Source organism: Drepanopeziza brunnea, assembly GCF_022702325.1.
Source record: "Drepanopeziza brunnea f. sp. 'multigermtubi' strain 214-2 chromosome Unknown ctg4, whole genome shotgun sequence".
In the NCBI taxonomy this organism is placed as follows: domain Eukaryota; kingdom Fungi; phylum Ascomycota; class Leotiomycetes; order Helotiales; family Drepanopezizaceae; genus Drepanopeziza; species Drepanopeziza brunnea.
Window position 1 is genome coordinate 318,193 of NW_027094067.1, and position 20,284 is coordinate 338,476.

At 49.3% G+C, this 20,284-nt stretch overlaps 7 protein-coding genes across 7 annotated transcripts; 5 read left to right on the forward strand and 2 right to left on the reverse strand.

The window, feature by feature from the left end:
- Window positions 1-66: 66 nt before the first annotated feature.
- Window positions 67-1,976, forward strand: L3040_002976 (uncharacterized protein; the record flags this gene model as incomplete). Its single annotated transcript, XM_066154277.1, has 9 exons — window positions 67-322; window positions 384-472; window positions 531-885; window positions 933-1,087; window positions 1,140-1,249; window positions 1,305-1,392; window positions 1,442-1,556; window positions 1,620-1,649; window positions 1,720-1,976. 9 exons carry the CDS (start codon window positions 67-69, stop codon window positions 1,974-1,976), a joined length of 1,455 nt encoding a protein of 484 aa, XP_066012257.1.
- Window positions 1,977-5,794: 3,818 nt separating this feature from the next.
- Window positions 5,795-6,724, forward strand: L3040_002977 (uncharacterized protein; the record flags this gene model as incomplete). The annotated part of the gene is made up of 1 exon (XM_007296445.1): window positions 5,795-6,724. The coding sequence occupies one exon, from the start codon at window positions 5,795-5,797 to the stop codon at window positions 6,722-6,724; it is 930 nt and encodes a 309-aa protein (XP_007296507.1).
- Window positions 6,725-7,980: 1,256 nt separating this feature from the next.
- L3040_002978 (uncharacterized protein) lies at window positions 7,981-11,641 on the reverse strand (the record flags this gene model as incomplete). The annotated part of the gene is made up of 2 exons (XM_007296446.1): window positions 7,981-10,110; window positions 10,157-11,641. The coding sequence occupies 2 exons, from the start codon at window positions 11,639-11,641 to the stop codon at window positions 7,981-7,983; spliced, it is 3,615 nt and encodes a 1,204-aa protein (XP_007296508.1).
- Window positions 11,642-12,921: 1,280 nt separating this feature from the next.
- On the forward strand, window positions 12,922-13,895 carry L3040_002979 (uncharacterized protein; the record flags this gene model as incomplete). The annotated part of the gene is made up of 5 exons (XM_066154278.1): window positions 12,922-12,956; window positions 13,169-13,247; window positions 13,304-13,309; window positions 13,362-13,553; window positions 13,605-13,895. 5 exons carry the CDS (start codon window positions 12,922-12,924, stop codon window positions 13,893-13,895), a joined length of 603 nt encoding a protein of 200 aa, XP_066012258.1.
- A 964-nt stretch (window positions 13,896-14,859) lies between these two features.
- On the reverse strand, window positions 14,860-15,616 carry L3040_002980 (mitochondrial 54S ribosomal protein mL40; the record flags this gene model as incomplete). The annotated part of the gene is made up of 2 exons (XM_007296448.1): window positions 14,860-15,058; window positions 15,282-15,616. The coding sequence occupies 2 exons, from the start codon at window positions 15,614-15,616 to the stop codon at window positions 14,860-14,862; spliced, it is 534 nt and encodes a 177-aa protein (XP_007296510.1).
- A 495-nt stretch (window positions 15,617-16,111) lies between these two features.
- L3040_002981 (uncharacterized protein) lies at window positions 16,112-16,899 on the forward strand (the record flags this gene model as incomplete). Its single annotated transcript, XM_007296449.1, has 3 exons — window positions 16,112-16,156; window positions 16,234-16,309; window positions 16,418-16,899. 3 exons carry the CDS (start codon window positions 16,112-16,114, stop codon window positions 16,897-16,899), a joined length of 603 nt encoding a protein of 200 aa, XP_007296511.1.
- Window positions 16,900-19,305: 2,406 nt separating this feature from the next.
- Window positions 19,306-20,235, forward strand: L3040_002982 (uncharacterized protein; the record flags this gene model as incomplete). Its single annotated transcript, XM_007296450.1, has 2 exons — window positions 19,306-19,516; window positions 19,571-20,235. The coding sequence occupies 2 exons, from the start codon at window positions 19,306-19,308 to the stop codon at window positions 20,233-20,235; spliced, it is 876 nt and encodes a 291-aa protein (XP_007296512.1).
- Between the last annotated feature and the right edge of the window lie 49 nt (window positions 20,236-20,284).

Below are 20,284 nucleotides of genomic sequence, written 5' to 3' on the forward strand. Positions count from 1 at the left end.
AAATTTTGTACTTCGCCTCCTGTCTTTCGTGATTCTGCAACCTCTCTTTTGCACAAGTCTCCCACAATGCTCCCTTCTCTACTTCTGTCATGTCTTTCGCTGAGCGCATCTGTATGTGCTAAATATATTGTTCCGGGCGCAAGATGGAGGGATACGAAGGGAGAACTCGTTAACGCCCACGCTGGTGGTGTCATAGTTGACAAGAATGGGACCTTCTGGTGGTTCGGCGAGTACAAAGTTCAAGGCCAGGAAGAAGGTGGTGGTGTCTCTGTTTACAGCTCGAGTGATTTAGCGACATGGACACATCATGGCATGGCACTCGGTAAGCTGATGTGGTTTACCTCTAACTATTTCTATATTGGTGCTAATCAAATTGCTTCTAGAGCCCATTGAAGGACATCCGTATATTGCTCCAAGCAGTATTATCCAGAGACCCAAGGTTGTTTACAGTGAGCCTTTGGATCAATACCATGTATGCCAAAGTTTTTACCCCGCTTTACATTCAAAGGCTCAAGACTAATGCTATAAAGATGTGGTGGCATGCGGACGACTCCAAATATAGCCTCTTACTCCAAGGTCTAGCAGTGTCCAAGACCATTGGCGGCCCCTACAGCTTCGTGAACGCAACAGCGCCACTCGGAAACTGGTCCCAGGACTTTGGTATATTTACAGATTACAAAGACGGCAGATCTTACTCTCTTTACTCAAATGGCGATAGGAAAGAGGGTCGCGATGTCTACATAACGAGTTTCAACAAAGATCTCACTGGTCTCGACGAAGTCATTCATAGATTCGACAAGTTTGACTTGGAGGCGCCCACGATCATTCAAACGGATCAAAGTTACTATGCTTTAATGAGCCATAAAACTGGGTATCGGCCAAACAGTATGTATTCGAGTCCGACTCTAAGGTCCATACTGACCTTATGGAAGATGTCGTTGCCTTCCGCGCGGACTCGCTGGCTGGGCCTTGGTCACAGCCCTTCATCGTTTCTCCGCTGAACACACGTACTTTTAGTTCGCAGTCAGGCTTCAGTTTGAGAATTGCAGGCACGAAGAAGACGACTTACCTGTACCTCGGAGATCAGGCATGCTAAACTGATATTCCCGCTCCCCGTCTCCGGTAACTGACCCGTACAGTGGGACTCCAACTCGCTCTGGGAAAGCCGGTATATCTGGCTACCAATGGAAATCGACGACCGAAAAAAGACTCTACAAGTCCTCTGGCACGACGTCTACGACCTGAACGTGTACTTTCTCGTAATTTCCACCTGGTTGGCTACGCGGCTGACTTCCATCTCGTAGCAAGACCGGAGAATGGAGGCCTATTCAAGGCAAGACATACTACGGAAAGAACGCACAGGTCAGCGGGAATGCGTTCAAGCAAGAAGCTGTAAGGCACGCGATCAAATCTCACCCATAGCAAGCTGACAACAGAGTAGAACTTCGCGAGTGGCGGGGTTATCTTGACAGGTATTTACGGCAACGACAGCAGCGTCACTTTTGAGGGCATCGAGGGATCCGGAAAGCCTCAATGGGTCTCATTCTACTATCAGAGTACGCTTTCTTCCTTTCTTCCATCCGCTCCGATTCCTAATTTATCTAATAACGCACGGCCAGACACGGACGATATGGGATTCGGAGACCAACGTAAGCCCCCCCCCCCCCCCCCCCCCTAATCTCCTCCTCTTCACCTGATTGCCAATGACGTTTCTTTCAGCTGGCGGATCTCCCGACCGCATCGGAGGCGCCTGGCAGCTACGTCGTATCTCCAGCGTGGTAGTCAACGGCGACATCTCAACGGTGCACACGCTGTATCAGCGTGACACTCACAAAGGAATAATTGGGTCCACGCCGCTGCAGCTTATGCTTGAAAAGGGAACGAGTAATACGATCACGGTGAGGGGTCTGTCGAATGGATTCGATTTCAAGGGCGCAGATCTGGATCGGATTGTGGTCTATCCCGCCGAGAACTAGACCTGGAAAAAATGTCTTGTTTCTAGGCTCAAGTCCGAATAGGAGAAATATATATGTGTCCAACGAGAAAATTACTCGGTAGGTGTGTCTCTCATTTAGTGATTTGGAGATAACATATCTGCACGTATCGGTATGGGGCTCGATTCATTACGGGCTCCTGTAGGTTTCAATATGGGCGCATGGAGAAAGAGTATAGCGGATACGAAACGAGAGAAGGAGAAGATCCTTGCGAAGGGCCAGCCATTGGATGTTAGTGAAAAGCACAGCTAAACAATAGCACACAACGTAATTATGCATCCCGAGTAGAACAGATCGTATGAATAACAAAGAGACGTATCACAACAAGACTTCCTGTACCTGGAACTCTAACATTTCCCAACTGGGCGACTACAGGAAAGAGACAACCCGGGTGTCTCTTGACCCTTCCGGTAGATATAACCTTACCCAAAATTCTACGAATATTCAATGATTGTGAAATTAATAGCTCCTTGCGCGACTTCAAATCGGGCGAGAATGGATACTTCTACAGAAGCCGTGGCGTGCATTCTTGGATCCAGTTTGATAGAGTGCGGCTATAATCTTCATTCTCTAGGGTGTCAACAACGGCGTCTACTCGACAAATATAGAAACTCGGGGTGGTCAAATCAAAACATTAAAATGTGGCTCAAACATGAACTCCTAATCGCAGACTCTCTAAAGAATATGACTTTGTTCGGCTCGGAGCAAATTGATAGGCAGCCAACATGTGTCGACGATGTGACATTACTTAGAGAATTAACATATCCGAGACTCGGTTCCGCAGATATCTTGAACATTTGTTTGCAAGTGACGTTAAAAAGGAAAGCAACAACGAGATCCTTCTTGCCTCAGCTAAAGATCAAGATTTGATGCTGGCAATTAGTTGAAGCAGAATAGAGTCTCTATTGAGCAGAAGAACCCCTCTAGCATGACGCATTAATGGAAGCTGCTATACATGGATATATTAAAGCCGTCCAATTCCTCTATGACAACGGAGCGAAGCACAAATATAAAAATGTTAACGGGACACCATGCAGTTGACTTTGCCACTGATCCTGAATGCAACAAATAAGAGCGTATATATAGCGAATGATATAGTGGTTATACGCCCGAACGCGGACGGAAAGTAGAGACAGATTATGGCTTGCTCAAAGAGACACAAAACAACGGGTCGGAATATCACAGAACTCGCTTAAATGGTACTACGTAGCACGAAATATAGGTACGCTTACCATGTATCCTCGATAGCAGATGGTATGATCAAAATCCTATACAGTTATAACAGGTACTGCAGGAGAAGGAATATATATGAATATATCGAGTTTAAATTCAACGCGGGTCTCGTAACTGCTTACTGGATATTTCGTCTTTCCATCCGTGAGATATTATAAACTGTAAAGTAACCCGCACTTATACTTATCAAATCCGCTATTGCTAGGCTCTTTCACCCCTTCGAGTGGATCATGTTTGTCGAGTTATCACCGCGGGTGATCTTGAACTCAATCTCTCAATTTGGTGAAATTGGCATCTTATTTTTCTCGGCTCTTGATCATCTTATTTTCTCGGCTCTTGATCATCTCTCTTCTTAAGCGAGACGATCGCTAGATGGAAAACACAAAGAAAGCGAAGAGACTAGGGAAACAACTTTGAACATGGCGTAGATAGAGCGCAAATGCTAAATCTTTTCGTGTACCATAATTTTTTCCTGAAAACTTGATGCAACTGTATCTATATCCTGTAATGCTGCGCTTCCCTGTTCACAGTTTACCAAGCGCTCATAAATCTTTTTGTCTTTGAGAGAGTGTGTCTAAAATTCCGAGATTATTCATTGTTAACCGATCTCCTAATTCTCTTCGATGATGACTACTCATGAGTATTGATTTCGAGGAAGGATTTAGTCCATCTCATCATCAGGACACTTTCGACCTCGACAATGACGTGCAACAATTACCCCAATTAGCCCCTAGGGAAGTCCCAAACGATCAAGTCCAGAGTATTCTACAAATTCAATACGTAAAAGTTTCCCGCAACGAAAATATTACCCAGCCCATGGATTCTGTATGCTCTTAGTTTAGGTGCTGGGGGGCTACGATTCTTTACCTGTACGAGGTTGCCCCTACGAGCCTTCAGCCTCATAGCCAATTCTATATTGCCTGGAGGGCCGAAACTGAATCCATCGTCATGCGTCTTCTTCGAAGAGATTTTCCCTTACCGGCGATTCCGAACGAGCCCTCCTCCTACCTCGACCACCACGCCGATTACGACCTATACCCGACGGGTATACCGACCGAGATGATACCAGGGGGACTTACATAGAAGGAGGAACGGGTGTGAGTGGTGTGAAAGGGTTCAGAACGATCTACGATATTGCGCCTTCGAAGAGCCGCTCCTATGCACATCTAGCCTTTCGCAGCCTTAAATTACCTGGCTGACCTCTAGTCTGGCCTCGAATGATCTCGATAATCGACACCGATATGCCTTACGCTGTAACTTGTTTTCCTGGTTTTACCTTCGATATAAGAGTTCTCTTTGCAGCGATCCATCCTATCTGTAAGGGAAAGGCACAGTCGACAGACCAACTTGGTATGCTTTCAAGGGCTGTATAAGGATTGCGATATCGCGGGATCAGAAACCCGAGATTATCTACAAGAGAGCTTTTAACCCTTCGTGGTTTCTACCCTCTATTAGGTAGTACTTTGTATGGAAGACCTGCACTTAGCAAGTCGCCGTACCCCATGGGAGGTCCCAGGGGGGGCAGGCAAAGCCTGCCACCCGCCCGACGTAAGTCAATACCACCACTACTACTTAGTTCCGGTGCTCAAGATTTAAACTGATAATGTGTCAGAATGCAAGACTCAGTCACCGGAAATACCACTTGGTAATCATGAGAGCATTTTACGGAGGAGCTGAGAGGAAACTATACCAGGTATCGCCACAAGATCCATAAAGCGCAGGCATTCAATGTTATAAAGATGGCTTGTGTCACATTCAAATCGCAATATTGAAGATTATATTGTTGTATTCATCTCCAAATTCGATACTTTGGAGAGAGGGGGAAATAGAAGATATATTAGTTGGCTGGCAGGCGCCTTTGAGCTTTCATTTGTTGATGACAGTGTCCCAGCAGGCTTATTCGCTGGGGTCGCTTGGCAGGTCTTTTGCTGAAATGGCCTGCTGAAGACATAGCCAGCTGTCAGAGGGGGTAATCCAAGCTCAAATTTTCCTAGGGCTCACAGTTAAAGCTATTGTGAAGTTCTGAAGAGAGACCAAGGATAGCGGGTAGGGAAATAAACAAATGACTCCCGAGTAATCGATCTATGCTGAAGACCATGTAACTCTATGAGAATACCACTGTATTACAGCTTATTCCATTCGAAGACCATTATTCTGAAACATCCAAAAACTACTTTAAGGCATGGGAGGTTGTAGCCAAAGAAACTCCAAGCTACAGGCAGAAAACAGCCCCCAAACACTTCAAAGTCATAGATGCCTTGAAAGCTGATCTTTATTCAAATGCTATTCACTCGAACCCACCCACCCCCAACCTCACGCTGTAGCCTGATTGTTGATGAATTTAGGTTTTCTTAGTGCCGCAATTCAAGATGGATCTGGCTACCTAACCTTCGCTTCAATCAAAACAAGTCAAACAACAACAACAATGACAACAACCACAACCACAACCATCTTAACAACCTCAAGATCAAGCACCTCACCACTTTGCACTTGAGGGAGTGCTCGTAAGTAAACAGCGGCTCTCTGATTTGCATATTCAAGCTAACCCTCATTACTTCTAGAGCGCAATGGACCTCATCACCGACACCCTCCAAACGCAGGAGATCAGCTTCACCTCCATCCTCAAACATACCCACAACCTCGACCCAGCCCAAGTCCGAAAGGCCCTCCATCAACACCACGCCCGCATGCTCGCCATCGCAGCCTTGCAGTATCCCATCGGCCTCCCACCACCCACCTCCGTCTCCGCCGAGAAAGGCAAGGGCACGCCCCTCTCCAGCAGCAAGCGCAGCTTCCCAAGCGACGACGAATCTTCCACCGACGATACTCAAGAGCCCTCTCCCAGCCTCAGATCCGCACCATCGGGTAGGTTCGCTCGTCGCGGTAGTCGTCGATCAGGCTCGGCTTCAAAGCGGAGAGCTCCCCCTAGCGCCGTGACCGCGACCGCAACCCCGACCCCGAAGACGAGGAAGATCTCCGGGCTGAAGCAGAGCACCACCCCCCATGCCCATGCCCGTGCCAATGCCCCCTCAACCGCCCTGGGTGATGTCCGCGCCCGTCTGAAGTCTGGCGGGGCCAAGAAGCTATTCACTCTCCCTCCTGCCTTCACGACCCACTCCAGCGGCTTCAAGGCGGTCAATCTAATCAGCGAAACCGAGTCGTCCTGCATGGAGGACTCTGGTCACGAGGCCTCCGAGGAGCAGGAGGGTGGTGATGATGGCGGCTGGGCCAGCGACGACGGGTTGCCTGTCCGCAAGAGTCGGGGAGGTGCCAAGATGCCACGGGAGATGCGCCCTTTCGCTGATCTCGGATTGGATTCGGCTTGGAAGGGCAAGGAGAAGGAGGCAGGTGATGATTACGGTATCGAGGTCGACATGAATGCTGAGAAGCTGAGAGGTACTAGGATTGGCTCGGGGAAGATAGGAGGTACGCAGAGAGGTGAGAGTAGTCGATCAGGCAGTGCACGCTACACCCAGCCGGACTCTTCCCCAAATTGATACGAGAATACAGACACACGTTTAGAAACTAAAAGTTCCCTTTGCAGCTGTGGTATATATGCCCGCATTAACCTGCTCTCATTCTCCATCACAAAACCATGCACGTAAAAGGGACATTTAAATAGTAGGCTCTTACGGTGACAAGTCTGTGTTTTGCATCTACATCTTCAAGATCAAAGTCAGCTTGACATACGTCCAAGACAAAATAACGTGAAGATTTATATACAGAACCAAAAAATAACTCACGTCTCGATTTCATAGAACTCCCTGGGCAACCAACGTCTCGTCATCACCAAGCCGGCACCGAGACAAAGATAAGAGAATAGATATCTTCCTCCTCCACTTGTAACTTCGAAAGACGGCAAACCAAACAAATGAAATATAAATATATATATATATGTATATTGTGGAGGGGAAGAGCTCCGACATATACCCAACGTCAAATCAAGAGATATATGTGAATATAGCCATGGTAGAATCGTAGGTGAATAAGGGGGGAAAAGGAGGACGATCGAAGGACACTCGAATGTGTGCTATGAGTACGTGTATTGTATTGTGTGTGTTGTGGTGCTGGTTCAGGGAGGAACCAACTACTCGTCTATATAGGAGCCTGCACGTGACCTAACCACGTGCCTAGCAGGGCCGGAGCATGCAGCGCACCCACGTGACAAAGGTGCCTAGCATCAGTACTATATACATGGACAAAACAAATACAGAGCCCCAACTCCACCACAATATATAACCGCTCTCTCAAAGTCAACGAACGACTATGTAAGTCTGACCTTTTCAACTGGATGCCATACCGATACAACCTACCTATGCAGTAGACCTGCCGAAATGGAATACTGTTGTAAAATTAAAATTTCAAGTCACTTCAAAGCCATATCAGAGAAAACGAAAAGGGAGAAAAGAAAGCAATCTCGGAGTTGGCTTTAATTTCCCACTTAACTACCATCGGTAGAAGTGCTAGCATCAATATACGCATGCTAATACAGTATACTCGCTCGCTCTGTCTCTACACACAATCGACTGCTCAGCCAGCCTACTCATGCAGAGCAAGAAGAACCAACCAAGCCCAAGCCCCCACTCAATGTCCGAGTCAAAGTGCAGATCGAGCATAGGTATAACGACGACGACGCAGAAAGCGACGGAGAGAGTAAAGACGCCAGCCAGCCAGTCCTTGGCGACGAAAGGATGCAATGTTACAAAGAAGAATGTTCGTCCAACGGGGTGACGAAGAGGATGTCCGAGGCTGTTTAGAAGCCGGGAGGAGGACCGTGGAAGCGAGAGAAGTTACCGCTGCCCATGATGGGACTACCAATTTCGCCGGGAGCGCCCAAGGGTCTATGAGGTGGAAGTGCATCGGTTTCGTAGCGGATTGATCGAGTTGTTCCAATTGCGCGCACATCGAACGAGCCTCCACCATTCACCGCGTTGCCTTCTGTTTCACAGATATCGAGCAATTCGGCCTCGGAAACTGGGTCGTCACTTGTGTTGATACTGTCGACTTCCCTCTTGACGAGGTTGATATCGAAGTAACCATCCGGCGACGTGCCTTCTAGGTTCTTGCAAGCTTGAGTAATCAGTAGCCGAACAGTGATGGGGCGAGAATGTGACGGTCGCATTGGCTGAGGAAGACCAACAGCTCCGAAAGAGCTATTTGCGGAGCCCCAACCACCGCCCCCCATAAAGTTTGAACCAGGCAGAGAAGATGGCCCAAAAGGATTTGGAACACCCCATGAGTTGTAATTGTTCACTGGGGCACCAAAAGAGGGATTGCCAAAGGGCGAAACAAAGGGCTGTCGGGTGATAGGGGCCGCACTCGAACGTCTGACTCCAGCGCCTGGGTTTAATGGCTCGTCGGAATCATCTAACAATACACTACTTCCCAGACGATTACTTAGCTCGTCCATATCATTCTTTTCGAAATCGCCGTGACGTTGGCCGTGTACAACGCTACCTGGGCGACCAATAGGGGCGGGCCGACCAATAGGTTGAGCTTGCGTGCTTGGAACATCGTAGGTGCCAGAGTGATGTCGTGAATGAGACTGTGACGGAGTTGCATCCTTAGAGACGCCAAACATCTGTCCAATGCCTCCCAAACCATTCGGCATTTGCTGAGGAAATCCTGGGGGACCATAGGGCATATTAAAACCTCTTGCTTGTGGCATATGCATACCAATTCCAGGTTGATGAGGTATTCCATTCATCCCAGGCATAGGTCGAAATCCTCCCAGAGGTTGGTTGGGAAACATTGGGTCATGTTGCATTCGTCCCGGCCCAAAACCTGGGCCCATGATCGGCATGGTTGAATGATTAAGCATTGGTCCCATTGATGCAAAAGGAAGTGGCTGTTGAATTCCCGGAGGACCTTTTACAGTTGCATGTATGGGCGAGGTCGCCTGGGGATGGAACAGGTGTGAATTTTGGTGCTTGCCTGGGGGTCCGATGGGGCCAGGACTGTCTTGCAAAGGGGTAGATGGAACTGGCGACACATTTTGGCTAGCGCTGACGGTTTGGGGAGTTTGAGGTACGGATGGATTAGATTCTTGTTGTGAGGAGGTCGTACGCAACTTGACAGGGGTCGGCGCCTTGGGGATTATTGCTGGAGTAGCGACTGGGATGTGTGGCGAAACTACAGGATGAGGTTGGAGGTTCGCAGGGATCGGTACCGGTGGTCGCTTCACTTGAGTTGCAATGAGAGCAGCTTGGGCGGCTGCTTGCTGAGCAGCGTTCTCCTCACGCTTCTGCTTTTCCTTCGCTTCTTTCTCAGATTTGGCCTTTGCATCCTTCTCTCTTTTCTCGTTCTCGAGATTTTCGCGTCGTTCCTTGGCTTCACGTTCTTTGGCTTCCTTAGCCTCTTTCTCTCTCTGCCTTAAAGCCTCCTTCTCTTTACGCTCCTTTTCCTTGGCTTCACGCTGCTTGCGCTCGATTTCAGCTTGGCGTTCGCGCTTCTCTTGAAGTTGTCGCTGCTTCTCGGCTTCCTTCCGAATCCGCTCTTCTTCCTCGGCCTTACGCTGGGCGTCCTTCTTCTTTCGCTTCTCCTCGGCTTTCTGACGCTGTTCTTCGGCCTTTCTCTCTTCCGCTTCGCGGAGAGCGGCCTCCTCGGCGGCCTTTTCGGCCTCGCGCCTGGCCTTTTCCTCTGCCTGAAGTTGCTTTTTCTGCGCCAACTTCTCCTTTTTTTTCTGGGCATCTTTGGCTCTCTTGGCCTTTTTCTGCTCGCCCGCCCGACTCTCCTCTTCAAGCTCCTCGAGAAGTTTCTGCTGTCGCTCTTTCGCGACTTTATCTTTGTAGGCTGTCAGTACTCTTTGTTCAAACATCCGAGCTGCAAATATCTGGAACATTCGGCGTCCTTCCTCCATCCGCTGCTCTTCAGTCATGGTATCCTGCCTGGAGTTAGAATATTCCAACCGTCAACATTCCTTCACATACCACTTCCTCATCGTCGTAGTCCTCATCCTGACTGTCATACTCGTCATCTTCTTCATCCTCGTCATCATACTCCTCATCATCGGGCGGAGGCGGATGGTTATGTGGATGGTTATGATTGTGCATGGCGCCATTCTGCGGGTGACCATAATTGCTCGGAAAGGCTTGCCGAGCATCTTCCTCTCGTGCCATTCTACGCTCTGCAAGCTGCTCCATCATTTCGATGAATTTTTTCCCGTCGTTTTTAAGCAGGTCGTCCGCTACTGTCAGGATTCCCCCTTGCACAGTTAGACTATTTCCGAAATTGAAAAAGTCCTGCGCGTGGCTCCGCGGAATTTCTTCCGGTTCCTCATCGCTGTAGTCATCCTCGTCTCCGTCGTCCTCGCTGTAGTCCTCGTCGCCCTCGTCGTCCTCATCGTCGCCCGGATGTTCCACTATCCTGCCACGTGAAGGCTGCTGGCCATGGAAGGTTTGAGGAAGAATATGTGGGGGTTGGAGGCCACTAATGGTCCCGAAACGACGAGGCGGGGGCATTGAAGGGCCTCCATCTCCCTGATGGTTCGCATATTGCTCGAGCTCTTCGTAATATGCGTCGTAGAGCACTTCGAGCTCCTCCTCGATGGCTGTGCGTTTGCGACCACATACAGTACAACTACAAGAGTGCTTCTGTTGCTCCTTCATCTTCTTCAGTACCGCATCCTTTTCAACCTTGACGAGTGACTTGCGCTCGTCTTCGCCAAGTGAGAGCCAGAATTCCTTTATTCGCTCGCGCTCCTCTTGGGAAGAAGTATTCCATATCTTCTCCCTTGATATTCCCGGGCCTCGAGGCATATTTGTAGCTAGCGTGGACAAAGGAAGCGGTAGTTGAGAGCGGGGTGCACCCCCGTTCGCTCCGTGGTGATGAGGATGCGGGGGTTCTTGCTGCGATGCTTTGGCCTTCTTTTTCTTCTTGGACGCCTTTCCTGAGCGTTTTGGGTGCGTGTATCCGTTTGCAGGAGAGCCAGCTTGACCATATGAGCCGGAATATGCGTCGCCATCTTCTTCGCTGTAATACGGCTCCCCTTCCGCCGGATCAAAGTGGCCATTGCCATCATCATACTGCTCATCCAGTGTTTGGTCCCGAAAACGCTGCTCCACATCCTGTATCTGTTCCTGGGTGGTACTCTGGGATCGTACACCGTTCGTCTGGGGCATCGTCGGTTGCTCAGCAGCCAGCTTCGCCGCCTGTTTCTCTCTCCTCTTTTGCTTCTTCCTATTCACGGCCGGTGCGGAGCCATTGGTGGGAGGCGGAGAGGTCGGCGTTTGTCCGTTCGATTTGGTGATGGGTTGGGCCATGGCGGCTGGAGATGACTCAGACGAATCGGAAATATTCGAGCTCTTGGGGACAGTTATGAACTTGGAACCATCCTTGTTCGTGTACTTCGCAGTGGCCTTAGTCGAGGGAGACGGAGGAGACTGAGCAGTCTTTTGCCGTTGGTTCGCGGGCATTCCGATGAGATGCAGTGTTGACGTCGGGTCATGGACGGGGCAAGATAGCAACTGTTGCGAACACCGATGTTAGACTTGACTCAGCGCACACGACTTCTCGGGAAGACTGCATGTTCCGAAATGGCGAGGGTATTCCAGTGAAAACTCACGGAGACGAATGTATAGTTGATCGTTGAGTTGTTGTGTATTGCCCCACCACGGTGCCTGTCTGTCTGTTGCGCGATACGAGGGGGGGATCGAGGCTCTGCGCTGCGGATTAATTCTTTGAGAGTGAGATTGAGGGTATTCGGAAGATTAGGGTGTAGATGCGCAAGTGGTAGGTAGGTGGTATGGTGGTAAGTGAAGGGCAATCTCGAGTCGGGGGCGTGGTTGGTTGAGCGAGTAAAGGAAGCAGTTTAACGGAGATGGGAAGTATCGTGAGTGACAGGCCTCAGGCACCAAAGAATGGCGGCAGGTCAGAATATATAGCCGATGATCGTTCAATCAGTGAGTTCCGACTGTCATTTCAGTCTTTCAGTCTCTCAGTTCAGTCTGTCATTTCAGTCTATACCTGCTTAACTATACTACTCTATCCAAATCCCAGTCCAATCCTTATTCCTTCATGTCAATACACTAGATCTCCGAATAGCTTCACTTTCCACACCCAGTTCACTCCCACTTCCACTTCCACTTTCACTTCCACCCACGCCGGCATCGTCACTGATCGTCACTAAGCCCAACACAGCTTAGAGCTCAGCACGGGCCTCGACTCAGCCCGGTTGAGCCTTGAAATTCCTGCCGGACATACCTACCTCGTTTCATCCTCGCTCGCCCGTTCATCCCCCCCCCAAAAAAATAGGGGAAATCTAAATAGATAGTAAATAAATACTTCTATCATTCTAACTTCAACTTCCACTACTTCCACTTCTCCTTGCCCATCCCCTTCGTTTCTAGGGACAATTATTCCCTTCTTCATCCCGCCTCAATAGTCACATCCGCTGCGACTCACCTCACTTCCAAATTCCAATTCTGCTTACTTATCCGAGGTTTGCCCTGCAAACGCCGCCCCGGCGCTCGTATCGACAAGAAGTTTCTTACAGGGCCGAACAGAAGCTCTGTGCAGACATCCGATCTTTCCTCCTGTCACTACTTGAACCCGTCGAACCCTTCAAAAATTCCCAAGAGAACTAAGCACTTTTCTCCTTACCTTCACTGGTACAGGCTCTGCGAACTTCCAGTCTCTCCTCTCCCCACTACGCCGTCTTCCAGTCTACGATCATACGATAGACAGCATCGGCACCATGGCCCAACAACAGAACCAGAATGTTATGCGGAGGTACGTGAACGGCCCCTTGAACGACGGATGTTGGAAGGGGAAACCTCCGGGTAGAAGATTCAATCGCCGTCCCCAGTTTCCGACGGGGCTTTCTGAGAGAGGGAAGACGGACGGATCGAGGTCTTTTGACTCGAATAGACAGACTTTAAACACAGAGGGGATTGGTCGTTAGACACTTTCGGTGGAAACGTGCTGACAAGCGACGAATACAGGAAGCTGGTCATCATTGGTGACGGTGCGTGTGGGAAGACCTCACTGCTCAGTGTCTTCACTCTTGGGTACTTCCCAACAGTAAGTTTAGCCACACATACATCCTTGCGAAGGAACCTGCTGACATCCTATCTTAGCACTACGTGAGTTCAGAATCGACATTTCAAACTCTCTACAACCACTGACCAAACCCAGGTCCCTACAGTTTTCGAGAATTACGTGACGGATTGCAGGGTGGACGGAAAGAGCGTTCAACTGGCGCTGTGGGATACGGCAGGACAAGAGGACTATGAGCGATTACGACCTCTGGCATACTCGAAAGCCCACGTAATCCTCGTTGGGTTCTCGATCGACACCCCCGACTCTCTGGATAACGTCAAGCACAAGGTAGGCAATATTCGGGGCTTTGTCTAGCACATGCTAATACTCCATGAACAGTGGGTTGAGGAGGCCAATGAGAGATGTCCTGGTGTACCGATCATCCTGGTCGGCCTGAAGAAGGATCTCAGAGAAGATCCGGTCGCTATGGAGGAGATGAGAAAGAAGTCACAGCAGTTCGTCTCGAGTCGAGTAGCCACAGATATCGCACACGACATTGGCGCCCGGAAGTACCTGGAATGTTCGTCGCTGACAGGAGAGGGAGTTGACGACGTATTCGAAGCTGCGACACGAGCAGCCTTGCTCTCATTTGAGAAGGGCGAGAGTGGAGGATGCTGTGTCATACTCTGAGCGAGGGGTTCGAAATAACAGAACCATACTAAGGACGGTCATACAGTACAAAGCCATGAGCGGGCAGCCGCATTTCGACATACACCTTTTTAATGGACGGACACAATCCGGTTCCTCTTCACCGACGGGAGGGGCTGTTTCGAAAAAAAAAAAAAAAAAAAAAAAAAAAAAAAAAAAAAGAGAGGGGGTTGGGGGAGGGGGAGGGGGCCTCGCCCCTACCAGTAGCTTGCATCCGCGCGGCACAAACTCGCTGCGCCAACAGAAAGCTTTTGAGACCCAACAAGCCTTTTCTATTTAATGTGTTATATTTGGCGTTGGGGGTTTGTAGAAATGAAGCGAGGGCTTGCTGCAAGATAGAGAGCGCTTTTAATGACTGATGAATGACTGATCACGATCTTGGTCCTTCTCACACACACTCCTTTGCGTCACCTGTATCTATTTAACCTTCGCCATTTACGTACTTTCGACTACGTACCCAGACTGCGAGGATGAGGATCCCTTCACGCGTAGGAGAGAACCTCGTTGTTCTCGCTTGCTCACGGCATTGCTGGCTTGGGTATGAAATCATTTGGGTGGTATATATGACCAAAAGCGGAATTTGTACATAGAATAAAAGGAAGCGTATATACATGGGTGATGAACATGCTTGCTGAGGTACGCGACCGGCTTCCCCCCCCCCCCCCCCCCCCCCCCCCCCCACCCTCTCATCGACCGATATTATATGAATACCGTACACTATATTGCCCATGCCTCTTCCTGGCGTGATGGGCATAGCACTCACTTATGCTTCGACTCTCTATTTACACGGAAGCTCGTCTAACATACATCTCCCCTTCCTCCAAAGTGGATCCCGTTAATCCTACACTACACAACCCTTAACCTCTTCTCTCTACACCACATAGTACCCGCCCTCAAACTACTAATTAGCATATTCTCATTTTCCATTCACATCCGTCTTCTTTCTCTACCTCGTCCAGCCATGATTCCACGCCTCCCTGGCCGGCGTATCGGTCTGGTACCTCGCATACTCAATCGGCACGCCCCCAGCCCTGAAGATCCCCCTCTTCTCCATCGCGATCCGGTATAGCCTGCCAGCATCTTTCGTGCCTGGCGCGTCCATAGTACGCAGTGCCTCGCACGCATTGTAGATACTCTGATGCATTCTATTCACACACCCACACATCAATCAGCATGCATTTCAATCCATCTGTCTTTCCTAACTATCAAGAACGGGCCACTCCATTATCAAGTACCCCATGGGTTCCCAGCTTCGTAGATTCCATCATGCATGTAAAGCGCCTTTCCCATCAGACTTGGGTGTCCATTGGTAGGCTTGCAAGCCAATGCCGACTTCTCAAAAGCCGAGTAAACTGGAGGGGTACGCACCGCATGAGTTCTCCTTCCTCCTCCTCCCTCTTCCGCCGGCGCGCCAGCATCCACGCCCGGTGGATGGTCCAGTGCCGCAGCGCGCGCAGCCGGCTCAGGCGCAGCGGCCGCGGCGTCTTCTGGTGCTGCATGTGGTACCGGATGAGTGTGATCCGCGGGTCCGTCTTGTTCTTCTTGTCGTTCTTGCGGGCGCCGAGGGGGGGCGTCGTGCTGAATGCTCTGCTGCTGGTTGTTTTGGGGGAGGTGAGCTTTGGGACGGCGGGTCGAGCGAGGGCGAGGGGGGTGGGCGAGGGGCCCATCGAGAGGGTGCGGAGAGATTTTAGGAGGGAGGACATTGTGGAGGGAGTGGGGGCGTGGTGGGTTGGTGGCATTTTAAGGGGGATGGGCGTTTTGTTGTTGTGTGGTCTGGTGAGACGGTTGATAGAGAGGGAGCTGTAGCTCGAGAGAGGTTGATGAGGAAAAATGTTCGACCTTGAGGTCACGTGTGTCAATACTTACACTCCTTTACCTCCTTCCTCCTCAGTTCGTTGTAGACTTTAGTAGCGGGTATAGACTCATTAGTGTCGACATTGCCAAATTCCTCCTGAACAAATTTCGCTGCTTTCCAAACATGAGTTTTTGCTTCGATAAATCATACGGTCAAAATATAGAATTCTTTCTGGCCAGCAATCAAGTTCAACTTTCAAGTCGATTTCATACGTCAAGGACCGGACCGGACCAGACGAGACCAGAGAGCGAGATATTCGTCCTCATTGATATCCCACCTCCACCAAACGGCTTCGGGCATTCAAATTTCAAGTCAAAGGATTGTTTTTGTATTGCTCGTTCAAATGGCGGGCCCACGTCCACAGAGAGGACTTGTTCATCAATATGTTGTTTGTCTCCCCTGCTATCTTTCCAACCCTTTTCATATCCAATAAAGTAACGGATCCCACTTCTGACACCAATCCAGCCATCCGAACTCACAGCCTTCGAGCATAAGCCTTACTTCCCGCCATCAGCACCTCAAAATATCATCCTCTTCATTGGTCGCCAAAACGACGCCTCCTCACAGTCCCATACACCATACCCCTAGCCGCCTCTCCTCCCACCAACCTGGACCCTCGCCGAAGTTCATCTCTCATCATCCTACACAGGCTGGGGCACCTCCTCCCTCCTTAAAGATGCCTACGAACTCTCAGAATGCGTTACCTACTTCGGAGGCATCAAAACCGGCAAGATAGTCCTCATGGGCCACGCCACAGGCTGCCAAGACATAATGGAGTATCTGACGGGCACGTTCAACCGCTCCCGTCCCAAAATCGACGGCGGCACCTTACAGGGTACCAGAAGCGATCGCCAGGCTCTCCTCTGCGACCTCGAACCTGAATACTACGAAAGCAGCTGCCCCATGGCTCAGGGCTTAATCGATCAACGTGAAGGCAGGGAGATGGTTCTTACGTGGAAGATGAAAGGCATCTTATCTTTTGCCAATCGTGCAACTACAGAGAACTTTATATTCGTAGACTCAGAGTCGTTCAGAGAAAATTCGCAGAGACGGGTTTACTCGTTCCGAGTCCCAGGACCCAAGCTAGCTCCTGGGCTGCACAGCGCTGGCTTTCGAGCGCGAGGTGCTTGAATTGATTTTTTAAACTGATATTTGGAACTGACTCTAGGCGCAGAAGATTACACCTTATCGTGGTATTCTCGCAGCTCATTCGCTTCTATTTAATGTTGTAAAACGATTTCCTGAGGAGGATCACTATGCAGAGACAGACTTTTGATCGAGTCTTGGTTATTAGACTACAGTTTTCCAGAACCCAGATCCCGCGACGCGGCGTTGGTATCCGAAACGGTGTCCAGTGCTTTAAGAATATATATCTGCTGATCTAAAAGGACCCAAGAATCAGAGCTTGCGGGTTTGGTCTTAGTTTGTGATTCGCTTCGGGGCTCCAGATTGATGATTGGAACACGGTGATTTTTTTGAGGAGCTCGTAATAGGACGTAGCATAAGAAGTAAGACTTGGATGAAAGTATCTCGATGGGAAGAACTTATTCAAGGTCGTTCCATAGTAGCTCTTTCGGGAATTCGGAAAGCTCAGAAAAGCCTCGAAATTTCCGTTCCGTTGTTGGCTGTTGCTTGAAAATTGATGCTCGGATCCTGTGGTAAGAACTTGTTGTAAGAATCTGTAGGTAGGGACGGAGACCCTGTCCATTGGATGGATGGAGCTTTCAGTCGTATGCATTTTGGGGGGGACATTCTTTTTGAAAGTTCAAAGGGGTTGTTGTTGTTATTCACCACCACTTCCTCATCTCACGCGGGTAATCCTCGCCTCCCGGGCCAAAAAAAAAATTTGCCTGCGTTATACAAGAAATTTCCAAGTACTCTTCCATCAACTGGTAAGGAGGTGTGGTGGCTCAGTGGCGTACAGTCATATCGAGCCATCTAACATTCCGCCAGATTGATTGTAGATGCCGAAAAACCTATTCAATTAGGTTTGTAGACTGGAACCTCATTATAGTATATGAGCTTCCAGTTGAGTTTTGCATTTTTTGCACGTTTTTTATCGCTTAATTTTGTCGTATTTTTTTTGGAGTTTCTCATCTCCGAAAGTGTGATGTAAAAAACTTGGTGATACGCACACGACGGAAGTTTGATATTACTAAGGAAAGATGTTTGCAAGATGGCAATTGGGCGATGATTGAGTGAATCGATAGGTAGATCGATGTAGCACAGCAAATACTGTGCAATCACGGCTGGGGATATTAAACTACGAAAATTCTACTTTTGGCTGGGGCCTGCCTGTTCAGGATACAAAGTGCTAGTTGCAAATTGCAAAGCCCAAATGACCAAAATCTCGAAGTAAGCACGTTTGTAAGTACTCCGCATACTTGAATTATATCACGGTTCATGGTGGAAATTGGATATCGTCATGGTTCAATTATCAGGCTGGACACCCGAATCTCTTTTGGAGAATTTGTACAGTGATTAAATCTGGTGGAGACTCGCGCAGCTGTCCTTCCCATCTCCCAGGGTCCTCCCATCCACCACCATCCGTGTGACTCCGCGTCAACGATGTCTGCGGAACCACCATTCAATTGAATCCGTCCGTAGGGAAGAGATGCTCGTGATGTGTAAGCCAGGAGTGCATTTGCTGCCAGAGTCGCTAACGAAGATGTCAGAGTACTGTAGAGCCAAGAAAAGTCAAATCTATCATCGGCGCAGAATCTCAACCTTCCGCGGATTATGATCTTGCACTTGGGACCAGTGTGTCGCTCCGGCTCGGAGCGTGAATTTAGAAGGCCGAGAGGGAAGGCGGGATTTTTTTCAGTGTTCGATTCAGTATTCACGAGAAGAAGGCCCAGCCCGCGGTTTTGCTTGATGGTAGCCCGCTGATGCTTGTCGGTGGAGTCGAACCATGGGTAGTATCGAAAGTAATGCTCACGGGGACCCTTATTAAGACCTTCTTTCGATATCTGCCGGAAATATGCTTCAAGAACAAGTTAATAGTGCCTCCAGTAATAGTAAACTCTTGTATTTGTGCCGATTTGGGCTCACAGAGGAAGCTGGGCTTAGGTGGAGCTGCCTTGAGGAGCATTCTGCGCAAATATAATGAGAATTGGAAGACGAGAGAGCTTAAACTGTAGGGCAAGATCCCACGAAAAGCCAGAAACTCGAGGCTTGGAAATCACTGCATCTGCAGAGCGAGAATCGTAAAGTGACGAGCAGTAGTGGCTTTGGCGCCCGCAAAGTGTTTGGCGCCTTTGTTCGAGCTCTGCGGTAGCATCCTCTCCCACTGTAGCATATATGTAAAAGGATTTTTGGGTCTTAATAGGGAGGTTTCTCACATCTAGTATATGTTGTAGGCCATCTTATGATGTCGGGGCGGGTGCTTTGTTGACTGTGTACAAGCGCTAGCGCGTTTTTCGGCCGCATTGTAAGTCTCTCCCGCGACCCGACAACCTATATATCGATCTCTCTTCTCAGAAAAACTTGCATCTAGAAACTCATTAAGCTGCGGATCGACAGCACCCCGTCCACACAATGGACTCCGACGGAAGCCTCGACCGCGAGAAGGACTCTGGAGTCAACAGACCAGAGTCCGACGAAGAGTCCAGCCGGGAGCAGCCTGCTACAGATTCCACAGAATCTCCAGAGTGGGAGCCAGTGACCAGTTTCACCTTCTTTGAAAGGCTCCCGATTGAATTGAAAACGATGATTTTCAAGGAAGCAACACCAGATGGTTCTATCATTCGTAAGTTCTCTAGCAGGTGTTAGGGTGAATCAGCACTGCTAACCTATTATGTAGAGGTTAGCCATACTACATACATCAGGAAGGACGGAAAGCGAGGGATTGCATTCAATGTCGATAAGGAACAAGCCGCACCAGACAACAAAGGGGCTATCAAGAACTACCGAATCCAACGAGCTATTGGCCTTCTAGGCGCATGCAAAACTTCCCGGGACATCTACCTTACAAAATTTCCGCACCAGCTCGTCATGCACCACCAGAAAAGCCGGAAAGTCCAAAGCGTCTTCAGGTTCTCGGCCAGCCTAGACATTCTATACCTTGCCACTTTCCGATCTCAGATGCTCCAAAGTATCCCCTTCCCGCGTACCTACGAAGCCTTGCAGAATGAGAGCTGGTCCGAACACGTTACAAGGCTCATCTTTGGAAGCACGCTGGCGAGATATTCTTTCTCACCTGGAGTGATGAGATACGAGCCACTACTCGCGGTCTTTCCTCGGGTTAGAGAGATCAAGCTGGCACATCATAAGCTACGCCAAAGCCTGGAGCACCAACCTCTGGTTGACTATCATGATATCGATCCGAATGCTATCATTGATACCACGTCCCCTCAGCTACCAAGAGAAGTGGCTATCGACTACGCCAAGAGGATGAACGAAGTCATCAAGAGTAGTCCCTTCCTCGCCGAGAATAACTTGCCCCCTCCGGTATTTGTGCTTATCTGAAGCCTGCAGATAGTAAGCAGGAGAGGTATATTCCGTGTTTTAAATGGAA